The 14455-nt window shown below is 40.8% G+C and overlaps 2 protein-coding genes across 2 annotated transcripts in view; one reads left to right on the plus strand and one right to left on the minus strand.

Annotated features, from left to right (window-relative positions):
* The first annotated feature begins 2906 nt into the window (after nt 1-2906).
* LOC123019257 (dendrocyte expressed seven transmembrane protein) lies at nt 2907-12699 on the plus strand. Its single transcript, XM_044422009.1, has 5 exons — nt 2907-2941; nt 4875-6288; nt 9987-10313; nt 11552-11642; nt 12263-12699. The coding sequence occupies exons 2-4, from the start codon at nt 5263-5265 to the stop codon at nt 11633-11635; spliced, it is 1437 nt and encodes a 478-aa protein (XP_044277944.1). The 5' UTR covers nt 2907-2941; nt 4875-5262; the 3' UTR covers nt 11636-11642; nt 12263-12699.
* A 920-nt stretch (nt 12700-13619) lies between these two features.
* Nucleotides 13620-14455, minus strand: part of DPYS (dihydropyrimidinase) — a 52215-nt gene continuing 51379 nt past the window's right edge. Inside the window, exon 10 of the mRNA XM_044422008.1 lies at nt 13620-14140. The gene's annotated coding sequence lies outside the window, so the exon portion shown is untranslated. The remainder of the gene's footprint in view (nt 14141-14455) is intronic.

A 14455-nucleotide genomic window follows, 5' to 3' on the forward strand; every position in this document is an offset into this window, starting at 1 on the left:
AGAATCAGACATACACTGAATAAGAACCATGAGATGGCTAAGCTAAACTGACATGTTCAGAGGCAGCGTATGTCTTGGATATCAGATGCTGAGAGCAAACAGCTGAATGTTGCCCATTTAGTACCATGCTAGAGAGTTTTCTCTTGTTCTTGCAAGTGTTGGAAGATGCATGCTCTGGATTAGAATTCCAGGAAAGAAGGTGGAATGGAGAAACTTAGCTGCACCTAAGTCATGTTGAAAATCGTTTCAGTGGGTCTTAGGTGCTAATAACTTTCCCTGCACAAGGGTTGCTCAGTTTATATTGTGAATTCACTTACATTGTCTCTAAGATTTCCTTTATTCTCCAAAGTACTGGAATTCTTTTCAATTATGGATGACATATATTTCATTTCTCTTCCCAGGTAATCAATAAAAACATGACCTACCAGACATATGACAAATGCCTTTCCATTTTTTAAAATTTGTAAGTCTTAATTATTAAGTTTTCTCTTTTAATATTGAGGCTGTAAAGATCAGATGAACACATTCACAAATCATTATCATTATCGTACAGGAATACATCATATATTGCAATGGATCACCACACAGTTTTAATAATGGGTCAGAGTGGGTTCTTCCCCAATACATGCAATTAAGTACATACAGCGGCCTGTGCCTAAAAGGGGACGCCAAGGAGGGAAGAGCGCACATCGTGGGCCATTTTCACAAGGAAGGGTGTAGGATGAGGCAGAAGTCATCCTTATAATGCTCTAGCTGCTTGATATGTGCTTATCCATGTGTACCAGTGTTACAACAATGAATGCAATAGTTCAGATATCCTGTATAAGATGCATTAAGAATTACAACTGTAAAGCACTGCAAACACTCTGGCTCATATTTCTCTACTTTATGGGACCATGACATGTGGAACCACACTCAGTCACCACAATCCATTGTGCATTTCTGTGCATTTAGGTACTATTGACACATTTGGGGCATAAGCATAACCTACTCCACGTTGGATTTGGCCATTACACATTTTAAGCACAAGTCTATGATTTTAAAAAACTGTGTTCACCTAACAATACGAACAGGACAAATATATCTTAAAAGCGTGTGGTTCATACTAGTCCACTCATCAGGCTGGGCGTTGTTTCTTTCTCTCAGTGGTCAGTCTGGTTTTGTGGGTTGACCCTCAGGTAGACTTTGCTCCTCTGTGTCTTTAGGTAATTGGTTGAACCTAAATGCATTCGTACATTCAGGCACTGCACATTCAACCTCGAACCAAGCCATTACAAACTATTACAAAACAGTTTCACTTCTCATTCCCCGCTCCCACACATGAAATGCTCCTCACATGTGACCCCTTTTCCCATAAGGCAAAACAAGATCCCTCTGCATTCTGAAGCTGAACGTTACAAACAGAGAAAGCCTACTGCTTCTCTCTTTGCTCCATTGCTTCCCCTTTCAACAAAGGTTGACTCCGCTAAGCTTAGAAATTCTTTTCCTAGTATCCCAGTATACATGACTGTTAAAAATAGTAGTCTTTAGTTCCTCTTGTACATAGCTATATATTATTAGTAGTAACCAAATAGTTTTTTTCCCTTGTTCATCAACTAACCACTTGCTGACAAATGTTTAGTTTCTGTTTCCATCAGTGGGTGCAACTGCACAGCTATTAACAGGAATTTATTAATACAACATTACTTGTTTATTTAACTAATGACTTGCTCTATAGCTTAGGCTTCCAGAATGAAACAAATAATAGGGTCAACGAAACAAAGATACAACCAGAATAAAATGTAGTGGCAAGAACACAATAAAAATCGATTCTAAACAGACAATAAAACAAGGCAAGATGAGTAAGATTTAAAATAATCACAGAGGTAAAACAGATAATAACAAAATAACAAAAAATAAATTTAGAGCCTAAGGGAATAAAATACAACTACAGCTAGGCAACAAAACATAGCATGTGCAAATGACTGAGAAAACAAAAGTGGCAAAAGATCAGCCTTGAAGTTGCCAGATGACCCTCTCTTAGGAGAACATCCAACAGTGGGAGGATGGGGGTCTGCCACTGAAAAGGCCTTCTGAGAAATAGCCGCCTGCAGAATCCTGCTATGCAGGGGCTCTTGGAGCAGCCACGTGATGATGACCTCAAGACATGGGTAGGCACACAGCAAGGTACATTAATAGGCACATTGCTGTTGTTATTAAATTTAATCACACCTCTTTTCTTCTTGCAAGGACTCTAAGGCAGCTTACAAGGGTTAGGGTTAGGGTAGGTATATTAATTGTGAGGTATATTATTGTCAGGTGTTGTTTTTTAAGGCAGTCCCATTACCTGATATGAACAGTTCTGTTCCATGTCTCCAGTGGATACTTCCATTATAATAAACCTGTAGTTTCCTAACAGATTGGCCATTTCATCCTTGGTTTTTCTTTACCAAATACCAGTTGTGAGGCAGACAATCCAGACTGAGATCGTGGCAGTCGAGATACAAATGGGTGCTTCCCACAGTTGCTGCTTGGCCTCTGGGGCTAAAAGAAGCCAGAGTAGGTCCCAGTCCAGGTTGGGATGCATGGGTGGAACATCTTCCCTTGTGATTGCTATTTCATAAAGAAAAAGAAAGCACGCAAAGGACAATTGCACAATCAATGTTACATCTAATTCAGCCTTAAGACGATGCTCAAGACACAACTGCATTTAATTTTCTTGAAAGGCTATGCATTGCTGCGTCCAGGTCAGCAGTGGTTCATCTTGCAAACACTTCCCCATTTATCATGATCATAACCAGAACTGTCTCAAGAGTGTCATTTCTCTGACTCATTAGGTGGGTGGGTTGAATGTCTAGAGTGAGTCATCAAAAGCTTTTTTGTCAGTACCAGTCCGTGTTTTTCCTCAGAGTCAAGAAGCACCATGACATGAAAAAACTTAATGCGATTTGCCTGAAAATCTGTAAGTAATCCTCAGAATGATGCTTCTAAGCACACACGATGTAGGTAATACTTTACTTGTCAAAGTCCATGTAGAAATGTGTAGGGTGTATCCATGTTTTCCTTCTTATCTGATCAGGCCATATCTGAAGTAGCATGTCTTGTGCTGGGTCCCTTGTTTTAAGAGGATCCATGAAAAATTGGAGCACATGCAGAAAAGGTTGAACAAGATGATGAACCATCTGGAAATCAAGTCCTATCAAGAATGAAAGAACTGTGTATATTTAGTTGGGAGAAAAGATGAAGGGGAGATCTTATAACTGTATTCAAGGATCTGGAGGACTGCTATATAGATTTTTTTTCTGTTTCTGCAAGGGTTAGGAATAGAACCAATGAGTGGAATCTGCAGGAAAGCAGTTTCTGGTTAATCTCTAGCGGAAACTTCCTAAATGAAATAGCTGTTTGGCAGTGGAACAGACTGCCTTGGGAGATGGTGGGCTGGAAGTATCTTGTACCTGCACTCTACCTTGTCTTGCACTGAGCAGGGGATCCAACCAGATGACAAAACCCATTCCAGCTTGATAATCCTATGCTTCTTTTCTTAGGCTCTATATTAGAGTTTTGTAATCCAATTCTGATACATAGATCTAAGTATGCATATGAATGCAGTTGCAAATAAACAGATATAATGGGACTTATTCCCTAGTAGGTGTGCTTAGGATGGCATTGCAAATCACCTGTTGCAACAATTGTTTGATGTCGTTCTACATTACCATTTTGCTGCTTGGAAAGAAGTGGAAAGACACACTGTCTTTGGATATATTCAAACTGCCACAGTATGGGAACCATTCTGAGTAAGGCAGTACACAATCAGTGTCATGGCAGGCTGGCCCTCAACACCAGGACAGGCAACTTGGAGCACTCCAGATATTTTGCTCTAAAACGCTTGTCATTCGTTACCACTTGCTTATCCTGGCTAGCACTGATGGGAATAAAGGACCAAACCTTTGGAAGGCCACAAGTTGCCCACGCTTGATGTTAACAAATACTAATCTTCATCAACACAGCTTATATTTATTATCTACTCAGTGGATGCCTGAAATCAGGTATGCATTGTAGATTGCTGTACCCAACAATCTGGTAAAGCTCTGTAACATTATGGCTATATCCACAATGCACAAATAATAATAAAGTACTAGCAACCAACATAACAATGGTAAGAGACCCTGAAAGGTATAAAGTGAACTATTCTAATGTTTCTCCCAGAATATGGATCATGTGCAAGAGAGGGACACATTGGCAGAATTTCCTTAGGATTACATTCTGCTTTAGAGATGCCAAATGTTGTCAGAGTTCATAGAGGGGAATGTATTTGATTGCAGGACATACATTTTTTGAAAATTCCTACTCTTCCTTCCTTTGCATCTGTTTTAGGGTCACAACTGAAAATATATGCACATGAATCTTTACAAAGTCTGCAAATGATAAGTATATTAATAATCTGAAGAGCTGTGTCTGTATAAACATCTACCCCACTGCCTGGTAACCTGCTGTGTGTCAGAAAAAAGCAAAGAAGAATTTTATCCTTATAAAATAGTATTTGTTAAGGCAGACACTCATTACAGAACAAAATTGGAAAAGTTTATCTTATTTAATTAGAATCTGATTGATTGTGTTGTATTAAAAGCTAATATGCATATAAATCAATGCTGCCTCTTTAGGAGAAATCTTGCTATATTGAGGAAATAGAAAGAGCAAGTAACAAGTGAAAGCAGGAGTTATGTTTGCAGGTAAAATGTCAACAGTTCTCTTTACACTTTAAAAATAAAAAAGGAGGAATGCCCCAGTGACATTTGTGGAGCATGTGTGTAAGCAACTTGACCAAAAAGGTCACTGTTAAATACATTTGTGCTGAATTATTTTTCACCCCATCCATTTCTTTTTCCACTGAACAGCAATCTGGATGAATGGCAGAGAAATCAAATTTTTACCCTGGACCCAGCTGAATTGTGCAGCCACCCTTTCCCATGTGTCAGACAGCTCCATGACAGTCCTCAAGCAGATGGATGCAGACAATCAAAGGCATCATCATGCAAAATTAAAGCATTGGCGGCATGGTGCACCTTCCTTCTGAGGCATAAGCTACCTATCACGGTCCTGCTTAGCTCAGCTTGATCATGTCTGACTCTGGATAACTAGCAGGCGAGTGAAAATTGACTTGTAAATCTTTCCGTTTTGAACAAAGCCTTAATTAAAGCAAAGGTGACCTCTCAAAGTCACATTTAATTCCTGTCTGACTGCAACTTCTGTCACCCTCGAAAGATCTCCGGACCAGTGAAGAAAATGACTTCTTTTGCTGCGTTTGTTCAACATGTGTGGAAGCTTTTTGTGGCTGAGAGGAAACCTGGTTGGAAAAATTTGTGGTCTCTGTTTGCAATCTGCAGCTCTGTTAGTTTCATTGCAAATGTGCTCCTGTTGCTAGCTGGGTATTCCTTAGTCATGGAATATCTCATGTTTTCAATAGCTATATTTGCATTTTCCTGGATTATGCTCTCCATTGGCCTGTGCTTCTTCCGGTTTCTACGCTGTTTTGCTGCCCTCTTTTTCCTTTCCTGTGGACTGCGTGAAGGAAGGAACAGCCTAATCGCTGCTGGGACTGGTGTAGTGGTAGCTGGTAACCTCCAAAATATTTTCCACAACCTCAAACAGTTGGCAGAGAGTGTGATTTGTATAATTGAGTCTCAGTGTTTCTCCTTTCTCGGACACTATATTGAAGCTATTCGGTGGATTTACCATCAGACCAAGAACCTGAGCAACCCATTTAAAGATGTGGTGTCACTGGAGAGCAAATTGAATGTGTCTTACTCAGTTTCAGATGAAGACTTGAAACTCAGGCTGAACAAGACAAAACTGTATATTGAAAATATCACCAACCAGATCTCCTCTCTACTCACCCTACAATCATATTTGGGGAAGAAAGTGCTCCCTCTACTGGGGATGGCCTTTATTCTTCTTGGGACATACCTCTTCATCCGAAAATTCCTGAGCCCACACAACCTCAAGTTTAAGAATGCTTACATTACAAATGAGTTTATTAGATATAATGAGAAGCTGAGGCAGCAACAAAAGCCCTCAGTCCTTCCCCTCAGTAAAGAAGAAAGAAAGCTGTACACAGTGGTACCGTCTTTTTGCCAAACTCGCAAAGACAGAAAACACACGGCACGCTTTTTCCTCCCAGTGCTTACTAATCTTTGTATTTGGGCTCTCTTTGCAGCAGTAGATTATTTGCTTTACTGGCTTATTTTTTCGGTGAGCAAGCATCTTCAAGATTTGCCCGAGCTTGAGGTCCATTTGAAATTGTATTACCATGTAAGTATCCTAGCTACAGTACCAGCACTTTCCCCTGACTTCTACTGCATTAGGTACAAATTTTCTGCAGCGTAAACCTATGCTAAAGCACAGTACAAAGCACAGAAAACCCTGTGCTTTAAAGGCCTATAAATACCTATAACAACCTATGCAATGGGGTTGACACATCCGTTATTTGATCAAGCTGAATGTTTGGCATGGCCAGAGGACAGAGGTGCAAAATTTGGGAGGACCCATTGTTAAGTAGTGGATCACATGTTGTAGCCTGATTTTACATGTTGGAGATCCTTGACAGATCTCTGGTATCAGGGGCAAAGAAAATCTTCTGCTCAGGATCTCAATTGACTGGTAGAAGTTGTGCCCAATCTGGCAACCTCCTGCACTGCAGTCCAGGAAGGATGGGAGTTGTAATCCAACACAATGGACAAAGCTGGAGCAGATAGTACAAGCTAGATGGACCAAGTCTGATATAGCACAGGGAAGCTTTGCAATTCCCTTTCTAATATTCAGCCCATGTGCCCAAGCATGGAGACAGTTATTGGGATACAGGACTGTGGGATGGAGAAATGGAAAGGAGGTGCCCTCTCCCCTTGGCCAAACTTTATCTGTTGCCTTTGAGAAATTGCAGTAGATTGCCATGGGTGGGACAGCAGAAGGACACCAAACAATCCTTCATCCCAAGCATCTCTTTTATCTTTGTGACTGTGAGCAAGATCTAGATCCAGTCATGGTAGAAGACAGTGTTTGGGATTAGAGATTCTAGGCAGGAGAGGGTAGTGAGCAAGATAATGTGGAGTGGGGAGGCAGATCTAACGTTATTAATCTCAGGGTACCAGGGTCAGGTAAATATGGCAGACCAGTTAAGAAACATCAGATGCTCCAAGTGTTTGGCCCTTAAGCAGGAAGATCGTGATGGTGCGGCGATCATGTGAGTTGTTCATTTCAGTTTGGAAGGGAGCAGCAGTATTTAATTTGGAATTAATTTATCGTTGTCGCTTTTCTCTAATGGCCCATATTTTAACTTTGCCAATTTCTTCAGTTATTGACTTCTGCAATATGCTTCATTTGTGTTTTAAAACCAGCCTAGTTATTCAGCATTCACATCATAAAGTCTCTTAGTTAGAAAGTCATTGTGCTGGTCTGCTTGGAAGAAACATGGAAACATAGCAAGTCAGAAGGGACCTCCTGGGCTGTCTAGTCTGACCCCTCAGTCTGCTCACATAATGTCCAACATGTGGGTGTCCAATCTTGTCCTTGAATGCCCTCACTGATGGGGCCTCCACCACCTCCTATGGAATCCCATTCCATATCCAAGAAGGGGAGAACTGCCACACAGTGAACATTGGTAGCTGCTGTTCTTCACCACGACGTAGAAGAACTTAAGATCCGAGCAAGTAGTCCAGCATTCTGCCCTGCGGAGGCAAACTAGTTGCCTGTTACCACAAACAGGGTATGAGGACAACGTCACCCTCCCACCAGCTGCTGCACCGAATTGGATACTGGCTGTGTTACTCAGTGAGACATATGCAGTCTCTCACGCGGGAGGATATACTGGGAGGTGATATCCTGGTTTTGCTATCTTTTAAACAGGTTATATGAAGATGTCATTTGAGTGTTGAAGAGATCCATTTAGGCAGCATTTTTAGATCTATTTAATTCAAATTGATGGCTGGATGTACAAAATGATCTACAGGCCTACCAATTATACTTGAAGGAGTGGATCCCGTGGACCCCCTTATACAAAGGACCCAATTCCTTAATAAACCTGAAAATGAAATGATTTCTAATAGACATCAAGATATTTGTCTGGTTTACAGGCATAGCTCAAGTTCATTCCTTTTGCATTCATTTTTTTTGCTGCTCAGCAGGAGAATTTCCCATTACTTCCTCTTAGAACTGGTTGCGCTGAGCAATCAATTTTTGCTCTTTCCCCTAAAGAAACCATTTATCCAAGAAGCAATTATAAGAAACTCAGGTGTTCCAGAGAGCAGGGCATTTGGGTTCACCAACATAACTAGTGCGTAGCTTCTAATTACAAGGAAACAGGAAGGGATTTAAGCAACACCTGCTGCTGTGTGATGGGGCAGTGGCATTTCCTTTCCCTCTTCCTGTGTGCCAGATAATTTGCTCTTCAAAGGGGAAATAAAGCAGAAACTTCTTCATACAGAAATTGCCATTTCAAATCTGTTGAAGAATGATCAGTGATATGGAAGAAATGTGGAAGATGTGCTCTCTCTTATTTAAATCAAGAATTCGCACAATCAGCTTAGCTGGCATAAGATTTAATATAAACCAAACAATTTCCTTTCCAATTCACAATTCATTTACAGAGTTCATTAAGCACCTGCAAGATTCTGTTCACCTTTTGCTACTCCATTCATATTTGCTATCCAAAACTTCATTTGTTTTAAAAGTCCTTCACTGAAACCAAATTTTATTATTTCTTGCAGTACATTGGTCTTAATTATAATTTTCTTTCTTTTGCTTTTACCTTTTTTTTTGTTTTTGCTGCCTGTGGCAACATCAGCTGTGCTATTGTTGATTGCTGCCCTAATTTATTTTTCCAGAATGCCCGACACACCACAATATTCTAGAACATTTGGAAGGCGGGATTAGAATTTCCAGGCTTTTTCCTGGGAATAAATCTGGAGCATTAAAAAAATAAAGGAAGGCTGGCTGCCTACGCATCCCTCAGCTCATGTCTGTATGCAGGGCAACCAAGTTCTAAGTGGAACAAAGAAAACACGCCCACTCATACCTGTTCAGTACATTCAATTCATATGCAATAGATTAAAGCAAAGGAAAAACTGGAGCAAGCACTCCTAGAATTTGCTGCTACAGGATTTAATTTGTGGATGGCTTTAAAATGGAGTTAGGCAAATGAATAGACCAGTCTATTAGAAGGAAACTGCAAAATTGGACCTCTGGGTTTAGGGGCAGTCTGTCAAGGAATATAACTTACTGGGCAGATATGGGGAAAGTTTAGTGTTGTACACTAGTATTTAGTGTTCTTCTGAGTGAAGAAGCCTCTAGCTGGCCTCTGCTGGAAAGCAGGTAAAACTGGAATCCACTCTAGCACAGTTCTGTTAGGTTATCTGAGAGCTTCTCTAGGTGGGGGTTTAACATACTGCTTTACTGAGGCGTCTTCTTTCATTTTTGTTGTGGGAGAAAACACATCCTTTACACAGGTTTATTTTCCTTGTGTAAATTATATCTTTATGTCTATTTATATCTTCCTGCTTTTCTATATATTATTTTAACCATCCACAGGGTGGTACTCTAGTATAGATGAGAGACAGCAGATTTATGACAACACACAAGGCTTTTGACTTTCCTTGCTTTAGTAATACCAGAAATAAGGGTGAAAAACGCAGGAGAGGGAGTGAAGAGTGATGATGTTGTGAAATGAGCCTGCAGACTTCCATGAGCACACAATGAATGCCTTGTGTAGGGAAGCCCCAAGTTCTTTCAATCTCAATGCATATGCTGCTGTTGCAAGAGACAAGGGACACTACTGGCTTAAGCAACAGCCCAAAGAACATTTGAGTTAGGAGACCATTAACATCTTGTAACAACAAAACAAATGCAGAATCCACTGTTGAATTGGAGTATTTCCACATGATTGGCTTTGAAATACTGCAATGGTGGAAGCAACACTAATTTCATTTTTATCACTTGTTCTCATTTCTCTTATACAGAAAAATGCTTATAAATTTATCTTCAATAATGGGCAGATTGCTGACAAAAAACCTTCCTTCAAGATTCCTCTCTTCAAGCAAGCCTGCATCCCCAAACCAAATTTTGCCCTCTCTGCAACATGGACGCATCTGGGAGCCATTGTCTTCTCTTTAACAGTGCTTGGGCTGTTGACTTCTACACTTACACAACTTAAAATACTGGTGATAACATCATTTTTTCCTAGCACAGGCATGAAACGGATCAAGTATCTGCACAAAAAGTTGTTAAACAGAAGATCAAAGTTCTCCGAGAGAAACATGAAAAAGAAACCACATTTGTTTGCAACGGTAAACTACAAGCAGTATGAAATGTAGTGATTTTTGAGAATCTAAAACTAGAAGCCACCAGAATGAGGCTCCATCTAATCTGACAACACAGCAGAGCTTTTACCAGACAAAAGACTCAGCCCTATCTCTAGTGATGTTATCAGTGCTGATGTTTACCCCTTTCCCCATGCATGGCACTGCAGAAAGTGAAGTGTTTGGATAAACATGGAAGCCACATCTGCATGGGCTGCTCTCCTGCTGTTCTATGCTCAGAGCCCCAGCCAAATCACTGCTGAGGTGATGCTGGTTCTGGAAGACTCAAGGGCTTAGAACCCTGGACATGCCCTGAGTGCAGCAGGCCCCAGGTTTGAATCCTGACAAAGGAATTCTGCCTGAAACCCTGGAAAACCACTCTTGTGTCAATGGGCTAGATGGACCAAAGGTCTGACTCAGTGCAAGGCAGCTTTAGGGACCAGGCACACTTCTCCCAAAATACAGCCTTCCAAGGCTGTTATCCTAGAATTGGAATCAGAACTGGAAGAGAAGGCAGGAGAAATGCCAAGGCCAGCAGGCCAAAAGTCCACTGAAACCCAGACTATGCCGGTTTCTGCGGGACACTCCATTGAACAGGCAGAGTCAGAAAGAGGCAGATGTAACATGATCAGTCACAAGGCAAAGCCATTGAGTAATGACTGGCATTCCCAGCATCTGGCCCACGAACAGGAACCAGAAGGAACCACCCTGAAGGTGTTGCTAACTCCTTTTAGTTGGGAAAGGAGGAGATGGTTTCAAGTTTGGAACCTACTTAGCTTGAAGCTGTATTTCTTTAATAGCTGACATTCTAACTTCACTGATGCCTTTTGCAATGACTTCTACAATACTATTTGTATCACAAAGTCAGTCTAGCTGGGCAGTTTTAACATAAACATAGATTGCAGTTAGAAGTCTTTTCTCCTGATCTACTTGGAAGGAAGAGTGAGGTGATAGACCTCGGACAGCAGATTCCTATGTTCTCAACTGAAACTTCCCTTTTTCCTGCAAGGAGGGTGAAAGGGAATGATTGCTTAGAATTCATTTTGCTTGACAAGGGCTGTAAGCAACTTATTATTTCTCCCTTCTTCTTCCAAGTAAAAGGAAGCAGAATAAAATCTTAGCTCCCAACCATCCTACTCTGGACAGACCAAAACCTAGGTAAGGCAGCAATAATTTCATCACAGATTTTCACACTTGTAAAAACAAACATTTCTCTTTCTTCCCAGTTACACTTCTGGTTTCCAATAGTCCAAGCAATGAGAAATGCCAGGAAGAAAGGAACAGATGTGGCAAAAGGTGACAGTTTTTAACATAAAGGTAAAAAAAATCCCATGGTTCTATGAGTGAAAACAATCTGGTGCATTTGTTTTTTCTTACATTAGTTCACTGATCTCCCCTCATCATTCAGTTTTAAAGACATCGAAATATGCAAAGTTGTTATCCCAATACCCTGTCAGAGTCATACTTCTCTGTAATTCAGATATTTCTTTCAATATTCATTCAGTCTTTCACCTTATACTTTCAGATTTTTCTCTTTCCTTTCTCCTGATTTTCCCTGATCTTTGCCACTGTTCTTTTGTGTGGGTGGGTATTTTCTTTCCCATTATATATCTATCATCACCAAAGTGTCATCAGCCCCTCCAGCCACCTTCCACTTCATGTTTTATTTTTCACAGATGAAAGAACTTTAGCTTTTGACTTAACATGAACGATGCAGATTTGAAATGAAGGGTTTTAGTGATTCAGTGCCAATTAGGGCTACTGGATTTCTTTTCTAATGTTGCTTCGGGTGGTGCTGTGGCCTCCAATTCCCCCTCTCCTCTTTTGTTCCTACACGCACCCAAGATACTGAGTCTGAAAACCTCAGCTTGCTCCTTTGACTCACCCTTCCCATCCTCCTCCTAAAATGCAGAACTCTCTCCTTTTTCTTTTTTTAGGCTATGAAAGGCTATGAAAAAGATGTCAAGTTTGCTGCAATAAAATCCCCAGATCAAATCAGCTGCAGTCTGAAAAATTAATGATGGGCTGACCCAGTTGTCTGAGGATGACAATCAAAACTGGCAGCATCCAGGCCACTGACACTCCTGAAGTACGACCCACATGTAATGCACAGAATGCTTAAGGGCCGTGTGTGTGTGTGTGTCTTCTCTTCTGCCTCTCTTTTTCGATGTAACATTTCGTCAGTGTGAATGACTCATTTCCCCAGAGAAATTACTCCACACTTGCATTTTGACATGTGTGGGGTCCTGATTCAACTTTTCATTTCTTTATTTCCATGCACTAGGACAGTGCATTTGTACCAGTGGACTTGCAGGTAAGGAGTGAGTCCACTGGGGAGGTCCAGAGAAATACGAAGATTGAGCACATTAAATGGAATGGATTATTATTATTATTATTATTATTATTATTATTATTATTATTATAACATTTCTATGCCGTCCCTTGCCGAAACCTCGGGGCAGCTTACAACACAAAGGAGTATTCCTTCCCAAATGTAGAATAGGATACATGGGGCAAAGAGTGCTCCAGCACTGACTTGTACACCATATGAATGACTTGGGTGAGGTTCTAGATTCAGTCCTAGACACCTCCAGCTACAGAATCTCATGTATTAAACCTGGGAATACTTCCACGAAGAGTAGTTTACTAAAGCCAGTGGTGGTTGGGAGGCTGCACTGAGATTTAGCTATGTATCTGGCTTCTAGTCCCCACTCAGCCATGAAACTTGCTGGGTACAGATGGGCCAGTCACTCATGCTCAGACTAGGGTTAGGGGGTTTTGTGAAGATAAAATGGTGAGAGGGAAGCTGCCTTGCATTCCTTACAAAAGGGGAAAAAAGGCAAGATGTAAATGTAATGTAATAGTTATGAAGCTGTTTCATGTCCCATCCAGACAAAGCTTAGTATGGTTAATTCTAAGTGACAATTAGGGCTTATGCAGATTTTTCACACATGAGAGATGCACTGGATGAGCTCTAGTGGTGCTGAGCCAAGGATCTGAGCTGCTATAAACCAGATGCAAAAATAAAAAAGCTCAGAGAACCATAATGCCATGGAATGGGACAGCAAAAGTAATTGACCTATAGGTCAAATTATATGGCTATCCATGTGCAATTTTCTGATAGTTTTATCCAGAGTATCCTATGATGCCCACACAAATGGAACTCCTTGTTTGCACAGTGACGTATTTGAGATTGAAAAAGGAACGAGAAATGAGTGGAAATTATTGTTTCTAGAATGGGGCAGGTCAGGAGTTCTCAGAAGGGAGTTCAACAGAGCTGTGCCCATCTGGCAATAAGTGCTTCTGCTCATTTGCAGGGGTCCCTTATGCAGAACTAACTCCCCGTAGTGGCGGGTCCTACTGATGAAACAGAATGAGCAGGACCACAGCAGCAGTATAGGATACTTCCCATACTGTCAATAGTTTCCTGAGAAGAAGCCTGTCCAATAACTCATTCCAGTTTTGACACCTTAATCCTGAGATATATCATAAAATCGAGCACAGATTTGAGTCTGGGAATGGTTAATCTTTCTGTGTTCTCACGTAAAATTTCAGTGGTCCTCACAAAATATTATCATGGGAATACAATGTCCTCAGTGAAAGAGAACATTGTTCTGAAAATGTCCAGAGGAGATAGAAGGGGTCAAAATAGCAGAGAAGAAAAGGCCATTCATGCTTTAGGATAATCAATGTGGATCTGCCAGAGTGGTAAATCATTCAGGAATCTTCAAGGTTTGAAATCAACACTGCAGGCTAATAAGCTCTAAAACAGATGGCCTGAGCAGGAAGCAGAAGAATTCTTGTCTGGATTTGACCTACAGAGACAAGAGGGAGATGACAGAATATAAACTTTCAAAAGGAAGAAGTCATCTATATAGCAATTTATCACCAAGCAAGGCAATAGCAGAATTAATGCATGAAAAGCTTGTAAGAATTATTATGCTTTTCTTCATTTTGCCTTTGGGAAAAAGGCGAGTAAGGGGAGACATGACAGAGGTGTTTAAAATTATGCATGATGTGGATGAAATAAAGAGGGAGAAAAAGAACTCTCTCTCTGATACTAGATCCAGGGGTGTGGGTCAACTCATGAAGCTAATTTGTGGGAGATTCAGGACAGATAAAAGTACTTC

This window comes from Varanus komodoensis, unplaced genomic scaffold, assembly GCF_004798865.1.
Source record: "Varanus komodoensis strain SLA01 unplaced genomic scaffold, ASM479886v1 scaffold12, whole genome shotgun sequence".
Taxonomy (NCBI): Eukaryota; Metazoa; Chordata; class Lepidosauria; order Squamata; family Varanidae; genus Varanus; species Varanus komodoensis.